Source organism: Scardinius erythrophthalmus (genome assembly GCF_964197995.2).
Source record: "Scardinius erythrophthalmus genome assembly, chromosome: 2".
NCBI lineage: Eukaryota > Metazoa > Chordata > Actinopteri > Cypriniformes > Leuciscidae > Scardinius > Scardinius erythrophthalmus.
In genome coordinates this window covers 54394873-54411370 of record NC_138222.1, presented here as the reverse complement: position 1 = coordinate 54411370, position 16498 = coordinate 54394873, and the positions used below count along the sequence as shown (strand labels likewise).

General features: G+C 36.2%; 1 protein-coding gene across 1 annotated transcript; it reads right to left on the bottom strand.

Moving 5' to 3' along the window:
* Positions 1 to 6602: 6602 nt before the first annotated feature.
* Positions 6603 to 15778, bottom strand: rce1a (Ras converting CAAX endopeptidase 1a). The gene is made up of 8 exons (XM_081391580.1): positions 15433 to 15778; positions 14883 to 14985; positions 13205 to 13288; positions 12382 to 12460; positions 11921 to 12088; positions 10886 to 10957; positions 10741 to 10803; positions 6603 to 9988 (listed from the first exon to the last, which is right to left on the bottom strand). The coding sequence occupies exons 1-8, from the start codon at positions 15594 to 15596 to the stop codon at positions 9762 to 9764; spliced, it is 960 nt and encodes a 319-aa protein (XP_081247706.1). The 5' UTR covers positions 15597 to 15778; the 3' UTR covers positions 6603 to 9761.
* Between the last annotated feature and the right edge of the window lie 720 nt (positions 15779 to 16498).

Genomic DNA, 16498 nt, shown 5'->3' with positions numbered 1-16498 from the left:
GCAATTGTACGACTCTCTCAGGACTGATATGGTGGTAGAATATGAATATGAATATATCAATGTCAGTCTGCATGAAACCTTGCATTTTAGCCTTGGCTTCCCTTGGTATTCACGTATGCATGTAATAAACAGAGTACAAACAAGAGACTGATAGAGAAGGCAAGAAAATACCAGATTTAAACAGATGCCGTATAGCCTCTTCCAGGAATATAAACCTGGTGAAAGACTTTTGAAGCTGCATTCCTGGTTTTCTCTCAGCTTCATTTTCTGAAAAATTAATGTCCTCCCTATTTTTTTTTTAATTAATTTAAAATATAATGAAATAACTGAAACAATATTACAAGTAGTCATGCCCTGTTTTTTTTATAACAAGGGCCAGGTGCGATATTTAAATACATTAATTTACATGCATTCTCGTGTGATGAATAGCAAATGTTCATTTAGCAACATTAATTTCTGCCAAAATGTTGAATGATCCAGCTGACAATCTGTTCACTAACCGTATTTTAAAGAATGAGCAAAGTTATATTTTTCAATCATCTAAAATGCGCTGCGACTTCTATATATTCCAAACTGTGACTTATGTTTTTGTATGGCGCATATCCCACACGTGAGTAGCTTTGTTTAGGCTTGGCTTGTTTGTTTATTAAGTTAACAACATGTTAGCTTGACATTTCAACTTGACATGAGATAGAAAATCTAAAATGCATTTGAGTGATGCATGAAAATTCCATGTAAATATATTTCTAAATGAAAGCGTTTTCTGTTTAGGCTTGGTGTTTATAATTGATAATTAAATGTTTATGAATGCCACTATGTTTGCTTTGTACTTATATTTTTAATTTCTGCTCTGAATACCGTTAAATCGAACGAATTTGTTGTGGAGTGATTAGAATATTACATTTTATTTACCAGTATTTAACATTATTTCTGAATGTATACTTTTATACTAATGCAACTGCTTTAGCGTTGTTATTTTTTCTCTCTCTCAACGATGCAATTTGAAACAGAAGTTGCATTAGTCTTTTCTTCCCTGTTGTGACCAGGGCCGGTTCTAGACATTTGGAGGCCCTAGGCAAAATTCATGTTGGAGGCCCCCCACCCCCAATAAAAAACACTTGAAACAAATATGATTCCTAACTTTTTTATTTATACAACATTTCATTTTAAATTTAGTATATTTTTACTTACACAGTACATAAGTTTGGACAAATTACTATTTTTAATGTTTTTGAAAGAAGTCTCTTATGCTCATCAAGCCTGGATTTTATTTGATCAAAAATACAGAAAAATAATATAGTGAAATATTATTACAATTTAAAATAATGGTTTTCTATTTTACTATACTTTAAAATATATTTCTGTGATGCAAAGCTGAATTTAGTGTCACGTGATCCTTCAGAAAACTTTATAATATTCTGATTTATTATCAAATGTTAGAAATGGTGCTTAATATTTATTTTATAACATGTGATACTTTTTTTCAGGATTTTTTGATTATTAAAAAGTTGTTTTAAAAAAGTCTTCACTATCACTTTTATATATTTAACACATCCTCGCTGAATATTCCTGTTTTTTTTTTCTGTATTTTTGATCAAATAAAAGCAGGCTTGTAGAGCATAATAAGAAACTTCTTTCAAAAACAATAAAAATAGTAATGGGTCCAGACTTTTTACTGGTAGCCTACTACATCAAACTTTATCTAAAGTAATCTCTTTTTTGTTTAATGAAGATGTTATTGTTCTTGTTGTTATTTTGCTGGTGTATTCAGTTTATTCACAGTTCCAGAATACCACTTCAGTAGATGAACATAAACGTGCTTTTATAATTGTTTTCATAGCTGCGTTATGGGCAGATATTGCATTGCTACCTTAAATATGCTATACACAAATCAAGTGGAAGAGAAAGATACGATCGCTACTGAGCAGGGAAAAAAATCTAAACTAATATTCGTATAGGCTATGATGTCAGGGTATTATCTAATCATCAGCAGAATATAGAAGATAGACCCATAGATATGAGATCCTTTATTTGAAACATTTAAAAATGTTGCAGTGTGTTGGTTTTTTAACTTTGAATACAAACGTCTTATCTTTTACTTTTGTAGCTTTTTTACTAGTCAGCTCCCAACGCGATGTTATTCATTGTACGCGCAAATTCAAAGCGTCGCGTCTGGGCACGTTAATGACGCTCGCACTCTTTTAAACTCGTAGACTAACAAAGCGGTGAATGATTTTTCCAGAAATGACGCTGATCTACTGTAGCCCACACGTTTATATTTAAAATACATTGCAATCACTCCAAAATCGATGACCTGCATTACGAGCTGTGCTTCTTTGCGTGCCTATGTAGACTTTTGTACAGTCATGGGCTGGCGTTAATGTGACGTAATGTAACAGTCTATGGTTAAGATAAACATCGTCACTATTTTTAGTTAATTAATAAATTTTGAAATAAATTGTAGATAGGACATTTGTACATTTATTTATTTATTTTTTATTTTTTATTTTTTTGTCCCTCTGTCTGGGCCCCATCCCGCCAATCGGGCCCTAGGCACGTGCCTAGTTTGCCTTTGCGTTAATCCGGCTCTGGTTGTGACGTATATCCGTTGTATACGTAACGTAAAACACGTATACGTAAAAGTAGGGTGGGACTTGATTTTATCCAGCAGTAATTGATTGGATCGTTGGATGGTTGTGGTTCGCTATTGGTCGATCACATGTGAGGAGGTTGTCCCGTAGTAAACGCATCATCAGTCAAGTTATTTTTATTAGAGATTACCAGGGCACATGATTTTTAATAATAATAAAGCACACACATACATCATTTATAATGAATACTGCAATATTCCATAAAAAATATTGGCAAATTTGATTTTATTGTAACTAAGGTTTCACACTTTCACAGATTCCACACTTTGGTGACATAATGCTACATTTACAAATAATAGCCTACTCTGTTGTGAAGGCCGCATCAGAGCAGCCTCGGCAAAAAGTGCACAGAGAGCACTTAAAAGCACCCTTCTGAAACAAATGATGACAAATGGGACACTCTATAATGTAAACTACACAAAGTACACTATTTAGGACAGTTCCATACTTAGGAACGGGATCTTTTGACTTAAGCCAGTAATCAACCATGCACCTACAAAACCAATGTCCAATCACTATAGTGTTATAAGAGTATACTCTTATTATGCCCCAAAAATATGCCTGAATAAAGATGAAAATTCTATCAGGGACAAAAATAAATAAAAAAAGCCTGATGTTTATGTTCATCTCTAAAGGAATCATTACCAGTTCCTTCGCTACAGGTCGCCTGCAGAGTTTTCTTCACCCAACAGGTCGATATTAATAACAAAAATTGCAGTCTTCGGTTCATTTGCTTGCATTGATACTTCATGTCAACAATGTACTCTCACCGGGTTAAATCAAGCAAGACTAAAGCAAAACAGCATTACTCATCAAGATAAGCACTCGCATTCATTTGGATTTAATTAAGATTTGACTAAGAGAAGCTTTCATGACAATTCATGCAGTAGATGGAGTTTTGCTTTGTTAATGCAGTTTTCACAGCTCTCCATTCAAAAGCTTTAACCAAGCTTTTGAAAAAGACAGATGCTCAAAAGAGATAGAAAACAGACCGACAAAAAGAAAGAAAGCGAAGCATAGAACAGTGCTTTGAAATACAGAGCCGTAAAGCAAAAGAGCTCTCCATACTGTTTCAATGTGATTTAAAAACATAAAATAATGATGACAATAACCGCTTAGAAGATTCGGGCGAGTAAGGTTTTTCTTTTCTTGTTCAAAATCACATTGAACGGAATTGAAAATACACACACATTCAAAGGTTTGGGGTAAGTTTTTTAATATAATTTAGATTTGAATTTGAACTTACATAAGTTACATTAAAATATAATACAATATACAATTTTTTTTATCTAATATTTCACAATATTACTGTTTTTACTGCATTTTTGATTATAAACTCTTAGAGACTCTATTTTCCGATTTATTAAGTACACCTGTATGAAGCAAATGAATCATCACAGATGAGATGATATGTGCTTCAGTGTTCTGTTCTTCTGAAGAATTCCAAGCCTGCAAAGAACGATTCTATGGATACAACCTCTAAAATATTCACACATTCACAAGATCTAAAAGAGAGGGGAGAACAGATACACGTCATGACATGCTACTGTGGCTGAACGAGACCACAATGGTACTGTCAATCCACAAGTGTTCTTGGCCTAGTTTTGTCAGCGCTCAAAAATGTCAAAAGATGAGCTGTCAGCTTACTTGTACTGAAATGAATAAATAGTAGGGTGCATGAACAGGAAAGAATTTTAAATACAAGCATATCTTAAATGTTGCATAAATGTAAAATGTTTATCATAACACCTCTCCCTGGTGGTCAAACAGTGGTAACACAATTTAGAACAAAAGGAGATGACAAACTGTCAAAGGAGAAAAGGAGATGTCAAAGACATTACCTTTTCATGCAGTGTGTAATATTGCTGTTTGTGAAAGTAAAAGGTCTACAAAGTTTTAAAGATCAAAATGCATGACAAATGACGTTACTGTCTCCTAAAAGAAAGAATTGATTCTGAACTGCTGAAACGAGTCGTCAGTAATTCCAGTCTCTCTTCTTGTTACATACCGAAGTAACAGCGTACTAATTTGCATAATGCCAGTCTATGGTCTTCATTGGCTGTCAGCGAACAACATCTGCTTTGACCCTCAAACACTGTAGTTGAAGCTGAGACTGGAAGAGCTTAGTTCATGTTGTCGACATGTCGAGAAGACGCTGTTTTCAGTGCTGTGAATCCACTTTGATTCACTTCAAAAGGATCAGGACTCACGCTGGAATTATACAGAAATACAGACGCCATCATTCCTGTTCTTATCATTGTGTATCAAGTGCCGAGGAAGCCTCCGGATCTGAAATTCAGATATGGTAATAGGCGTCTGTTTCTGACATGCGCTGTAAGTGGTAGACCAATCACAACAAACTGGGCCTTTTGGCCAATCAGAACAGAGTAAACCAATCACAACAGACAGACTGGGCCGTCTGACCAATCAGAGTAGAGTAGACTCTTGGAAAGGAGGGGTTTAGAGAGACTGGATCTTCCAAAGAACCGTTTTCAGACTCTTTGAGAAATGAGGTGATGTGCAATGGATATTAAGAGAAGATGAAAGTGTTTTTGACCTTGGATTCATGTAAACCTATTGAAGGAGACCTTCAAAATCAAATTAGGGAACCTTTTAAATAGCATAATATGGGGATTTACATTGTGTAAATATATTCAGTTTCTGCAGAAACAAATTCAAGCACATTTCCGCATTAAAGTAAAAAAAAAAAAAAGTTATTCACGTTTTAAGATATAAAGTCACAATTGCGAGAAATACATTTGCAACTATGAGAAAAAGAAGTTACATTGTATTTGCAAGATATTAAAGCAACTACAAAATATAAAAGCTGCCATTATAATAAAAGCCACAATTACCTTTTTAAAACCTGTAGAGGAAATGCTTCCATAATTCTAATATCACTTAAAGGGTACATAACATGCACAGTTTCACCTAATCTCATGTTAATCTTGAGTACCTATAGAGTAGTAGTGCATCTTTAATATCTCCAAAAAATGTTTAGTTTTATTATTTTTATAAAAGAAAAATACAGCTTTCCGATTCTCTCCGGAAAAAGCCGAGGTCCTGGAGGCGGAGCTATAGAGTCAAGCGGTAGTGCTTGATTTCCAGCAAAAGACAGAAATCTGATCCAGTTGTACTTACATGACTGGGGTCTTTTATCACTGGGACCGCTCCACGTTTTAATAGCAAACGATTTGCAAATCCAGCGTCGACCTGGGCCTTGTTAATAAAACATTCGTCACTGAAATGACCAGAACACACAACCGCACTTGGTACACTCCGTTGCTGCCCCGGAAAAACAAACTGCATCCACTGTTCCTGTAACACTGGGTTCTTTGGAAAGCTGAACACGGTAAGCTTTCCCTCACATCCAAAAACACACTTTTTTGGAGACATTCTTGAACAAATCCTATGCAGCGCTGCCGATGATTTCCTGTTGAAGCGTGTTGATGTGCGCGGTCTCGCTCTCCTCTGGTCGACGTGTGCGCGGGCGAGCTTTTCCGAGAGAAATGCTCATATAAGGAGTTCCACTCTCATCTACGTCATTAGATCCACGATCGAAAAAAAAAAACAGCCGAAACTTGTACCAACCCGGAAGTAAGATTTTCGGCACAGAAATTCTCCGTTATTCTTACAAAATATTTTTTTTTAAACTTTGCCCATGTTTAGCATGAGAATCCATCTCTTTAACACTGTAAACAACTCTGAATACATGAAACAACATTGTACCCCCCCTTTAAAGCTGAAGTGTTTATCTTTTCCAATGTCATAAAAATGTTCTTCCATCCCAGTTTAGCATGCAAATAACATATATCTCAGATGTTGATCACTCTGAAAGTGTGAACACTGCATTTATCTGAGCTTGGCAGGAGTGTTCGGGACAGAAATTACACACTGCATCTTTGAAGAGATACAGAAATAAAGAGAGCAAAAAGAAAACACAACTCTTAGTGAGGCATTTAAAAAAATCATTCATTTATTTACAAACGGCAGAGTTTTGCAGAGTGGATTGAAAGACCCCCAGAAAGATTGTCATAAATCATTTGTCCATCAGTGATTTGCATCGCACGTTAATCCAAAACAACAAGCATGCACATTATTCTCCAAAATAGATTTGATTATAAAATATATCTCTCAGTATAAACATCAGACTTGTTTGTAATCACAAACCAGTCTATTCAATTCATCATTCTCACGTACTTTACAGGTGATGTTTCAACGAGCTAAAACAGTGCTCAGCTACTTTTTTCACATTTGCAAAAATAGATTTGAATGTCTTGCTCCTCCTTACTGTAAATATGACATTCAAAGCATCCAAACGCAAGCCAGGTGCAAATAATTTGCTTGCAACTAACTAGATTAAAGAAAGAACACTGTGAACTCAATGACAGAAAAAAAGAAAGAGAAAAAAACCCTCTCTAGCAAAATTAATGAATGCAGAAACTTCAAAGAGAGAAAGTGAGAATAACATATTGGACAGGAATGGGTGACAAGCTTCCGACACGTATTAACTACGAGCATTCTTCATCTAAAAGTTACACCAGTGATCAATCACAGCGCTGACAGCAAGTGTGTTCAGCTTTCCTTAAACAATCACAACTCAACATCATCCCATAGTGCAGTTTAACCACTCAGCATCTCATGACTCAATTATCAAGCAAATCTGGAACAATGAGTGAATTTCCACAGATAGTTTAAAAGTTGACCTTCTTCAACATGTATTTTCAGTATCAGGGCATTTTTTTTAATGATAGTTTAATTAAATGATCTAATAACAGGATCACATATGCAAAGCAAAACGCATAAATAGATGAATAAAAACACGGGAAAACGAAAGAACACAAAAACACAACAACGGCGCCCTCTGTTGACCGTAACGCACGCAAGCAACTAGACTAAAGCAGCATTCAGTGCAGCCAGTCACAGGCAAACAGTGCTTACATACAGCATTCTCTAGGTGTAAACACGATGATACAGTCATATTCACTATGGCACACTTAAAGCACACACTTCTTTCAATGCTAGAGACTAGTAAACCAAATCACTGTAGTACCTTGGACAAGATGCGATAAATTCCTACCATAACTTTGGCTGTTCAAGTGAAGAGAAAGGTTTTCTTTATAGAGAGTCAAATAAGAAATTACTTTGGGAATGAATAAAAAGAAACACCCCAAACAAACCTCTTACTTGGCACTAGATGGAAATCCCTGATTTGATCCTGTTTGTGAGACTATTGCTTAAAATGCTTGCATGGTCTCTCACAACACAGAAAGGTCTATGATCGACCCTATGCACTACACATAATGAATGTCAGGGCAAGCCATACCAATATATTAATAGATGATAGCTCTATATACTCTCTCTATATACTCTGCTTTCACATTTAATGAGAACTGAAACCAAAAAACAACTACATAACATTTTATGTTCTGCACAAAGCTGCCTCTAGTCTGAGTCCACAGTTGCCAACTTAAAGGGATAGTTCACACAAAAAATTACATTTAAAAATGTACTCACCCTCATTTTGATCTTTCTTCCATGGAACACTAAAGATGACGTTAGATACATTTCCCTAATGAGGTAAATTTGAATATGTGCCACACAAATTAGTGGAATATATCACATGTGAAGTATAATCTATGGAAAAAGCAGCATGAACATTCTGACTAACATCTCCTTTTGTGGTCTATTACAGAAGAAACGACATGAGGGTGACTAAATGTTAAAAATGTCAGAATTTCATTTTTTGGGTGAACTACGCCTATAAGCAGTTATGCGAGTTATATTTGGTGATTCTATATCAATCATCATCCGAACATCCATATGTCACAAGTGTAGCAGCATGCAGTTCAGTGGTATGAGTTTTCACGAACACTTCACGGTGAAGAAAGAACCCACTTAAAAATTCATGAGATCATGACTATGTCCTTTGTAATGTATAAAAGATCTATAAAAAAGCTTAGCATTTCGATTTAGAACGTAAAATATATCGGTTAAAGAAATCAAGGTTTAATCCTTTGATATAGGCTAGGTAGTTTCAATGTTGCTGCAGTTTGTTTATGACTACACAGTAACGTCATGAATAGAAAGTGTTGGATTTCCCACCAATTCTAAAGCACAAGTGTTGAATCTACCTCAATATCCTCCAGTGCTACCTACTAAATTAACAATGAAATTCCTATGTTGACGTAAAAAGAATATATTTAGCTCTGCATTAAATATGAATGAAATACCATTGGTCAAAACCTATCACTGAATATCCTGAAATTGTACAAATGATCTCTATACAGTATAAACAGTAATTGGTATTAGCAATTTTAATTTTTTTTGTTTAAATGAACAAATGGCCATGGCAAGACCTACCAATGTGCTAAAAAGACCTCATAATTTGAAACGTTGTGCTCGAGGCCACAATTCTGTCTAGACTTACACAAAAAGCTGTGTGCTCAGGGCAATTCAACTTCTGATACACACTCACTAAATCTTGTTATTCTAATAGGTCAAGGTCTATTGCTCCAATAGTGTAGCTAAATACATTTATCTAGATTTAAGCCTAGTGAGTTGAGTGATGCGATTTCTAGACAATAAAAAAGAAGAGTAAAGCAAAAAGAATATCTGCAACGTCTGGAAAAACAAATGTCGTCCTCAAGTAAGGGCACCAGACCAATGTATGTGTATGTGGGCAAGATTCTAATATCAGAACAGAAAAATAGGGAGTTTTGCATGTAAGAAATGCACATTTCAGTGTACAAATCTTCCCAGGAAACCCGTAATTGTGTCTGATCTTTATCCCCAGCACCAATCTCAAGATAAACACACGGAAATGTTGTCATATAAACATGCAGACGCATATAATCAACTTGTCTTTGTCAAACGCAGGCCTGAAGTCACTTGATAACGCAACGTCGGCTGAATGGTAAAAAGAACTTCCAGTGAAACCTGAGGATGTTTTGCTTTCCACCGAGTTCTTCCAAGCACCTCACGGAGGCTGTGTATTTTCATACCTGTTCTCCAGCCGACCCTCGCTCTCCTGGTGAAACCAGCAACAAAACCTTTTCAAATGGCTGGAGAGAAGGAATGGATGTGACGCAGGATGGAGGTAGGGATGGATCAGGAGCAGATGGACCCATGAGTGGAGGTCAGGGTGCAGACGGGTGTGGGCAAACCGTAGAAGAGCGGGTCAGTCATGGAAAAGAGGAGGAGGAAGAAGAGAACGACCCCCAGCACGTAGAAAGAGAGAATCGTGAGGCGGTTCGGGTGGTCCAGGGCCGTGCCGAGAGCTGGAAAACCCATGTAGTTGCAGAAGGAATGGCACAGCACAGGACCCACCAAATGACCTAGAGACACACAAACAGGAATAGATAGTTTTATGTATTTGTGAGCGGTTACAATTCGTTTGTTACAAATATAGTTATATCAGAACTACAATAAATGTTGCCAGGTCAATACAATTTCCAGGTCACAAAAAATAAGAAATTACACAAAGAAAACAAAGCATTGTATATTATTTTCATGACAATTAAATAATGTCTTCCCTAAATATTATTACTGTCTGTAATACAAACTAACAGATGTTATAATTGCAATTCTCAATTTACAGTAAGAATTATCATCATGTCTTCTCATAATTATTTTTATAATAAAACCAGCATAAAGGCAATACCACAAATACTTCCTTCCCAGCATAATTCCTTCCTAAATTATCATGACTGTCAGTAATGCAAACTAAAAATTATTCTTATTAACTGTAATTCTCAATTTACATAAAGAATCATCATCATCATGTCTGGACGCAATATTTTTAACAGAAGTGGCATTAATGGAATACCACAAAAAAAAAATCATGATGCATAATTATTAAATACAAGACAATTTAATGCAAATAATTATTTTTTTAAAAAGTGCATTACAGTCATGAGATTTTTTTTGCAGTACGAAAGTCAATGTGCTTAATTGTCATGAAAAGTCACAAAACAAAAATGATCTATCAAAAATCATTTTTAACAAAACTTTTTTTTATTTGATACTTTTACTCCTCTTGTGAAGTAGTATAAGCATCAGTAGTATTAAAGATAAACCACAGATGCACCTGTCCTGATGAATATAAAGGCGGTATAAGCTCCAAATACTGCCGTGTAGGAGAACTGGAACACTGAAAAGGACACACAAACAAACACAGACATGAGTAATTATGTCTCGCACTATGGATGACGGTAAACTAATGACTCGGTTACCTGCAGAGAGGAAAATCCCTGAGACAGTGCCCTGTCTGAACCGCAGGAGCTCAATTACATGGTGAAAATGAGCTGCAGACACACACAAACAGAGAGAGAGAAACAGACAGACGGAGGAAGAAAAAAAAGGTTACCATTACAATAATAGTCTACAAAGTAACGCAAATAAAATGTGATGGTCCGCCAAATACACATTAATACAGGGGTGATGCCAACTGTAATGAATAAGACATGAGTGTGTTGATTTTCCGCCAGGACCGTATGGAATGCTCAGGTTCCCAATTGCCGGGTATCAAGTGTGGAGTATCTACAATCATTTCCCTGGAGTTTTCAAATCTGTCTTTAGTAATTGCTATTATTGCAGCAACCTTTATTACATTAAAACTGGCAATGAAATAAAAATGTACACGATCTAAACTATCGGTTAACAGTTTGGAATAATTAAGATTTCATGTTATTGAACTATGCCATATAACTATGGCTACATTTATTTGATAAAAAAAACATTGTGAAATATTATTACAATAATTATGAATAAAATAATAAATTGTATATTTATATATATTTAATTGATTCCTTTGATGGTAAAGCTGAATTGTCAGCAGCCATTGCCCCTGAATGATTTCGGAAGAATCGTGTGACAGAAGACTGACGTAAAAAACTGTTGAAAAGTCAGCTTTGCCACAGGAATAAATTACATTTTAAAATATATTAAATATTATTTGGTAATATTTTCCTCATCTGCATGGCCTTGATGACAAAAGTCAGAGAAAGTTATTACATTTGATAAAAAACTAACCAGAAATGCACTGATAAACAGATAACATTAAGATGTGTATCAAGAAAGTAGATAGTCCATTTCTTGTTGACTAAAGTAGGATGAAAATCATGAACCTCGACCTCTTTAGCGCATGAGTTGCACGCACCTCAAAACCACACACTCTAAAGATGACCTTGCTTAATCGTCCATCAATAATATGGATTCAATTATTATCAGCAATTAATTGATCGTTAGCATCCCGAGTCGCCACTCACCAACACCAAAGAAGAGCGGGCATGTGAAGATTGCGGTGGAGGGGCCGGCGCAGGGTACCAGCATGGGAAGCATGCATGCCCGAAAAACCAGCTCCTCTGTCAGTGGCGCTACAACCTGGTTCCTCAGCCAGCGCATGTCGCTCAGACACAGCGTCCAGAAGCATGGGTCTGCAAACACATAACAGATCAATCACATTTACAACTATGACACTACAGCCTTTCTGGCTCTTTTACAGCAACAAAGATCAGTCTAGTTGATTGATTGATAGTTGGCTGTCTATTCCACTTCCCCAAAACAGATATGAGAATTTATTTAAGGATACAGATTCAACTCCCTGACAGCAATCATTTACAATAGTTTAGCATCATGACTGCTCACTAACATTATAAAACCCCCAAAATAGCTTTATAAAAAGAGAGATTCACAGAAGAAACCACTGGAAGAGGAAAAGGCTGCTTACCGACTACAACTTTTATCCCATCAATGAACCCCCAGGGGCAATCCATGGTTAGCTGGATCAGAGGGCCCAGAAACAGCACCTGAGAGAGAGGAAAGTGATAAAATGATCAAATAAAACAAAAAATCTGCCAGGTCAGATGTCCAATGTAAGGACTCTTCTGCAATTTGAAGGAATTTGGATAACACTTTGCTTTAGGCCCTAGGAAAACTGCTGTTTGCTTGTTGTTTAATAATTGTTTAAAGGGATACTTCACCGATTAGCATTAAGCTTTGTATCAGTAGAAACCCAGTAGTATTTTCGAATGACCGTGCTTCCCTCCCTCATGTCCCCCTGAGACGAGAGATTTCTGTATTGTGTGTCTGGAAAAAAAACCTCAGATGACGCAAAAATCGTCATTTAGCATCATCAGAGGCTTTTTTGGCCAGAGGCTATAGAGACTACAGCCAATAGGAGGAGCTCGTTCCGCATGTTTTCAACCCGCCCATAGGGGGATCTCACGATAAAACGGCGTCTTTTCAGTTTCGAGTCGACTAGTAGCCTAATTGTATCATTTCTTCCGATACTGTCCTCTGTAACCGGTAGGCGTGGCTTGGGAGTGTCCTCGTAGGGCAGCGAAGCAAGTGCATTCTGGGAGTTGTTGTCTTTCGTCCACATGAGCCAAAAATACATTTTCTGGCTTTTCTCAGTCTAGAAGGCACCAACTTCTAAAATAATTTCACATTTCTACTACATAAATGACCCAATTTAGATACACATTCATCTTTCCAGCGGTGAAATATCCCTTTAAAAAGAACACCAAGTAAAGACTTTGTCATTTACTCACCATGGTCAGTAGGAGCGGTAGAATGATGGCAGGAATGAGCCCCTCCAACCGGATCCCCATAAGGGCCAGTAATGAGGGACCAGGCTAAAGGAGAAATCAAACACGTCTGATGTTTCACCATCAAATAAGATTAAGCGCAAAGACCAAAGCAAAATGTTTCACAATAAAATATAAAAAAATAACGTTTTATTTTATTATAACTATAAACAGGATTGTATGATGCAGTGACATCTAGAACCACATATCATATAATAATAAGGAATCAATGTCAGAAATTTCAAACTGATGTTTTTACTTATCTGATTAATTTGGTTAGCCTTTCAAAGCTTTAAAACAATTCTCTTTACAAAATCCCTCTGTACCAAACACCTTTTGACATATTAAAGTTCACTTAACCTCAAATGTTTAAAGTCGGCGTGAAATATAGCCAGTACAGCATCTCGAACAAGAAACAAATGAGGGGCGGGACTTGATTTTTGCCCATTGGGAATTGATTGGATGGTTGTGGTTTGCTATTGCTGTGATCTCATATGAGTGACAGGTAGTCCCGCCCTAGCGCCAGTAAACACATCATCAGAGAAGAGGCCGTTGCAAGAGAGAGGGGAAGTTATTTTGATTAAAGATTAGGAAGGCACATGAGTATCAAAAAATAATGATGTGTACAGATAAATCATTTATAATAAATATCAGTGAGAGCGGGAAAAGTTCTAAATCAACACAAATTGAAATTATGGATAAGAAAAAAGCCACCAGAGCCTAAAAAAATAATCATTATCTCATTATGAGTATAATATTATGCATATACTAAAATAGGCTAATATCAGTTATGTTATGCTATGTTGCTTGTTATGCTATTACACACAGGGCAACAAAATTTCTTTTTCTGTCCAACTAGCTTACGGAACTTACCAACTAGCCAGATAGAAAGTTTGATATTTTGTAACATCATAGTGTAATATTTTTTAAACAAACTAATATAATTGTAACTAATTATTTTAAACAAAATAATATCACTAATTCTATTCATATTTTTACTTTACTGTTGTTTATTTTGGGGGGATTTATGGCATCCCCCCCCCTCAATTTGTAATGATTTAAATATATACATTTATACAAAATAGCAATTTTTTTTTTGAAAAATGTACTTCTCAATTTCATTTATAACATGAAAAAATGGGCCACGGTTAAAAATAAAATAACATGAATTTTATACAGCCATTAGATGGCAGCACCAGACAAGTTTATCATTTAGATTTATGTTTAGACATTATAAAAACATTATCATAACAACAAAATAACATTTTAGCATTTTTTTTGTACTAAAGAGTATCATTTTGTCGCAGTTATGTCAACATTGGAGGAGTTGTGACCTAATGGTTAGAGAGTCGGCTTGTAACCTGAAGGCCGCAGGTTCGAGTCTCAGTACCGGCAGGAAATGTGGGTGGGGGGAGTGAATGAACAGCATTCTCTTACACTCTTATTACCCACAACTGAGGTGAACCTTGAGCGAGGCACCTAACCCCCAATCGCTCCCCGGGCGACCGGGGCGCCATACAAGCTAGAACCGTCACTGATAAATACTAAAATATTCCATACAAAATGAGAATTGTCAATTTTAATTTCAGTAAACACATCCAGCAACTGTAAGGATTACACATCTGTGTTGCAGTAAACTAACCTGGATGCCTGTGAATTCTTTCCATGCCCACACAAACAGTGGAGACAGAGCGGACACAATCAGTACACTAGTGAAGCGCCTCTTTATCACTGCAGGATGATCCCTGTTGGTGCAAACAAACAAACAAACAGTGTTGTTTTAATGCATTCCACAGTAATACATTTGCATCATCTAACCAGCAGCTTGTCACATGATCAAGACAAACATAAAAAAACAGTGGGGGGAAAAAAAGACAGGCTTCACATACGGCAGCCACAACAAATTATAGACAAAATAAATATAAAAGACAAGAAATATAGCAAAATAGTTTAGAACGCTCCATTCGAATGACGTTCTATTCGAACAGCAATATTTAAATGTTTTCGACTCAAACAATACCGAACGTTCGATTCAAGCTGTATTTGAACATTCGATGCAAACGATATTTTGAACATTCGAATTATATAATATGATTTAAGCGTCGAATCGACCGATGATTGATATTCAAAAAATCTGTCCAGTTAGGGAGCTCGGTATGTTTTGTGACACAGCCAAAGTCTACAAGCCATACCTTGGTAAATCGCTTTTCCAAACGTATAAACTTCCAACATAGGAGCACGCGAGCAGTAAACAGGAGAGGATTGACACCCAGCAAAGCCCATCAGGAACAGCCGACACATTAGCATGGAGTTGAGTTGAACGAAACTCTGCCGTCAAACCATCGTCGTCTTTCATGGCGAAACCGACAGGGGCTGAAAACCACAAGACGCGCTGAAAAACTGCAAGTGTGGGTGACACATTAAACACCGCACACGGGATTTTGCTTTTAATCCCAGATAAGTGTATGTCCACAATGGAGGTACTCTGGAAAGCAGCTGAGAAGAGACTGTTTTGGCGCCACGGGATGACGCCATCAATGCGAGACGGTCCTGCTGGCCCATATCCCATATTTATTTCCATTCACTACTCGTGACAGCCGCTGATGATGATACAGTTACTGTACATTAAATGGGGTAAAGGAAACCGACGGATTGTTTATAAAACTCATAACTGGGACGCTATGACGCTTTAAACCTAATACGTTTTAAATAAATACATTTCCCACCGTGCAATAAAAAACAATTTTATAATTATATAGGCCTTCTGTATGTATGCATACTGTATCCTACGCCATTCCTTGCATAATTGTATCTATAGATTATTTGGTGCATGCATATTTTGACTACTTTGCTTGTCTATGTCTATTGTCAAGTGGTCTCCCCCAAAACATTTAAAGACATAACTCTGGTCAACAAGTTACACGGTTTTAGCTGTTTTATTCTGTTGTGAAAATTGTATAATTATATTATACATTATTTGTTGTATTATAATTATATATATATATATATATATATATATATATATATATATATATATATATATATATATTATGCTTGCAAACCGTACAGAGATGACATTATTATTTGATATACAACATTGAAAGTTATAGTTATGTAGCATTCTCGAATAACATATTCATCAAATAGCAGATTGTCGTCTTAATTAAGAGGTGAGTGACACAGCACAGTCACTGCATGTATTATTACAGGTGTAAAGGACAGTTCCACAGGTGTATCCCTAAATGTGGAGAATGCGGA

Excerpts from the sequence above, each read along its gene's own strand:
- rce1a (XM_081391580.1), bottom strand. The coding sequence starts at position 15,596 with ATGAAAGACGACGATGGTTTGACGGCAGAGTTTCGTTCAACTCAACTC. Across the intron at positions 12,461-13,204 it reads TACCGCTCCTACTGACCATG|GTGCTGTTTCTGGGCCCTCT; the intron begins GTGAGTAAATGA and ends CCTCTCTCTCAG. Across the intron at positions 12,089-12,381 it reads TGGGATAAAAGTTGTAGTCG|ACCCATGCTTCTGGACGCTG; the intron begins GTAAGCAGCCTT and ends ATGTGTTTGCAG.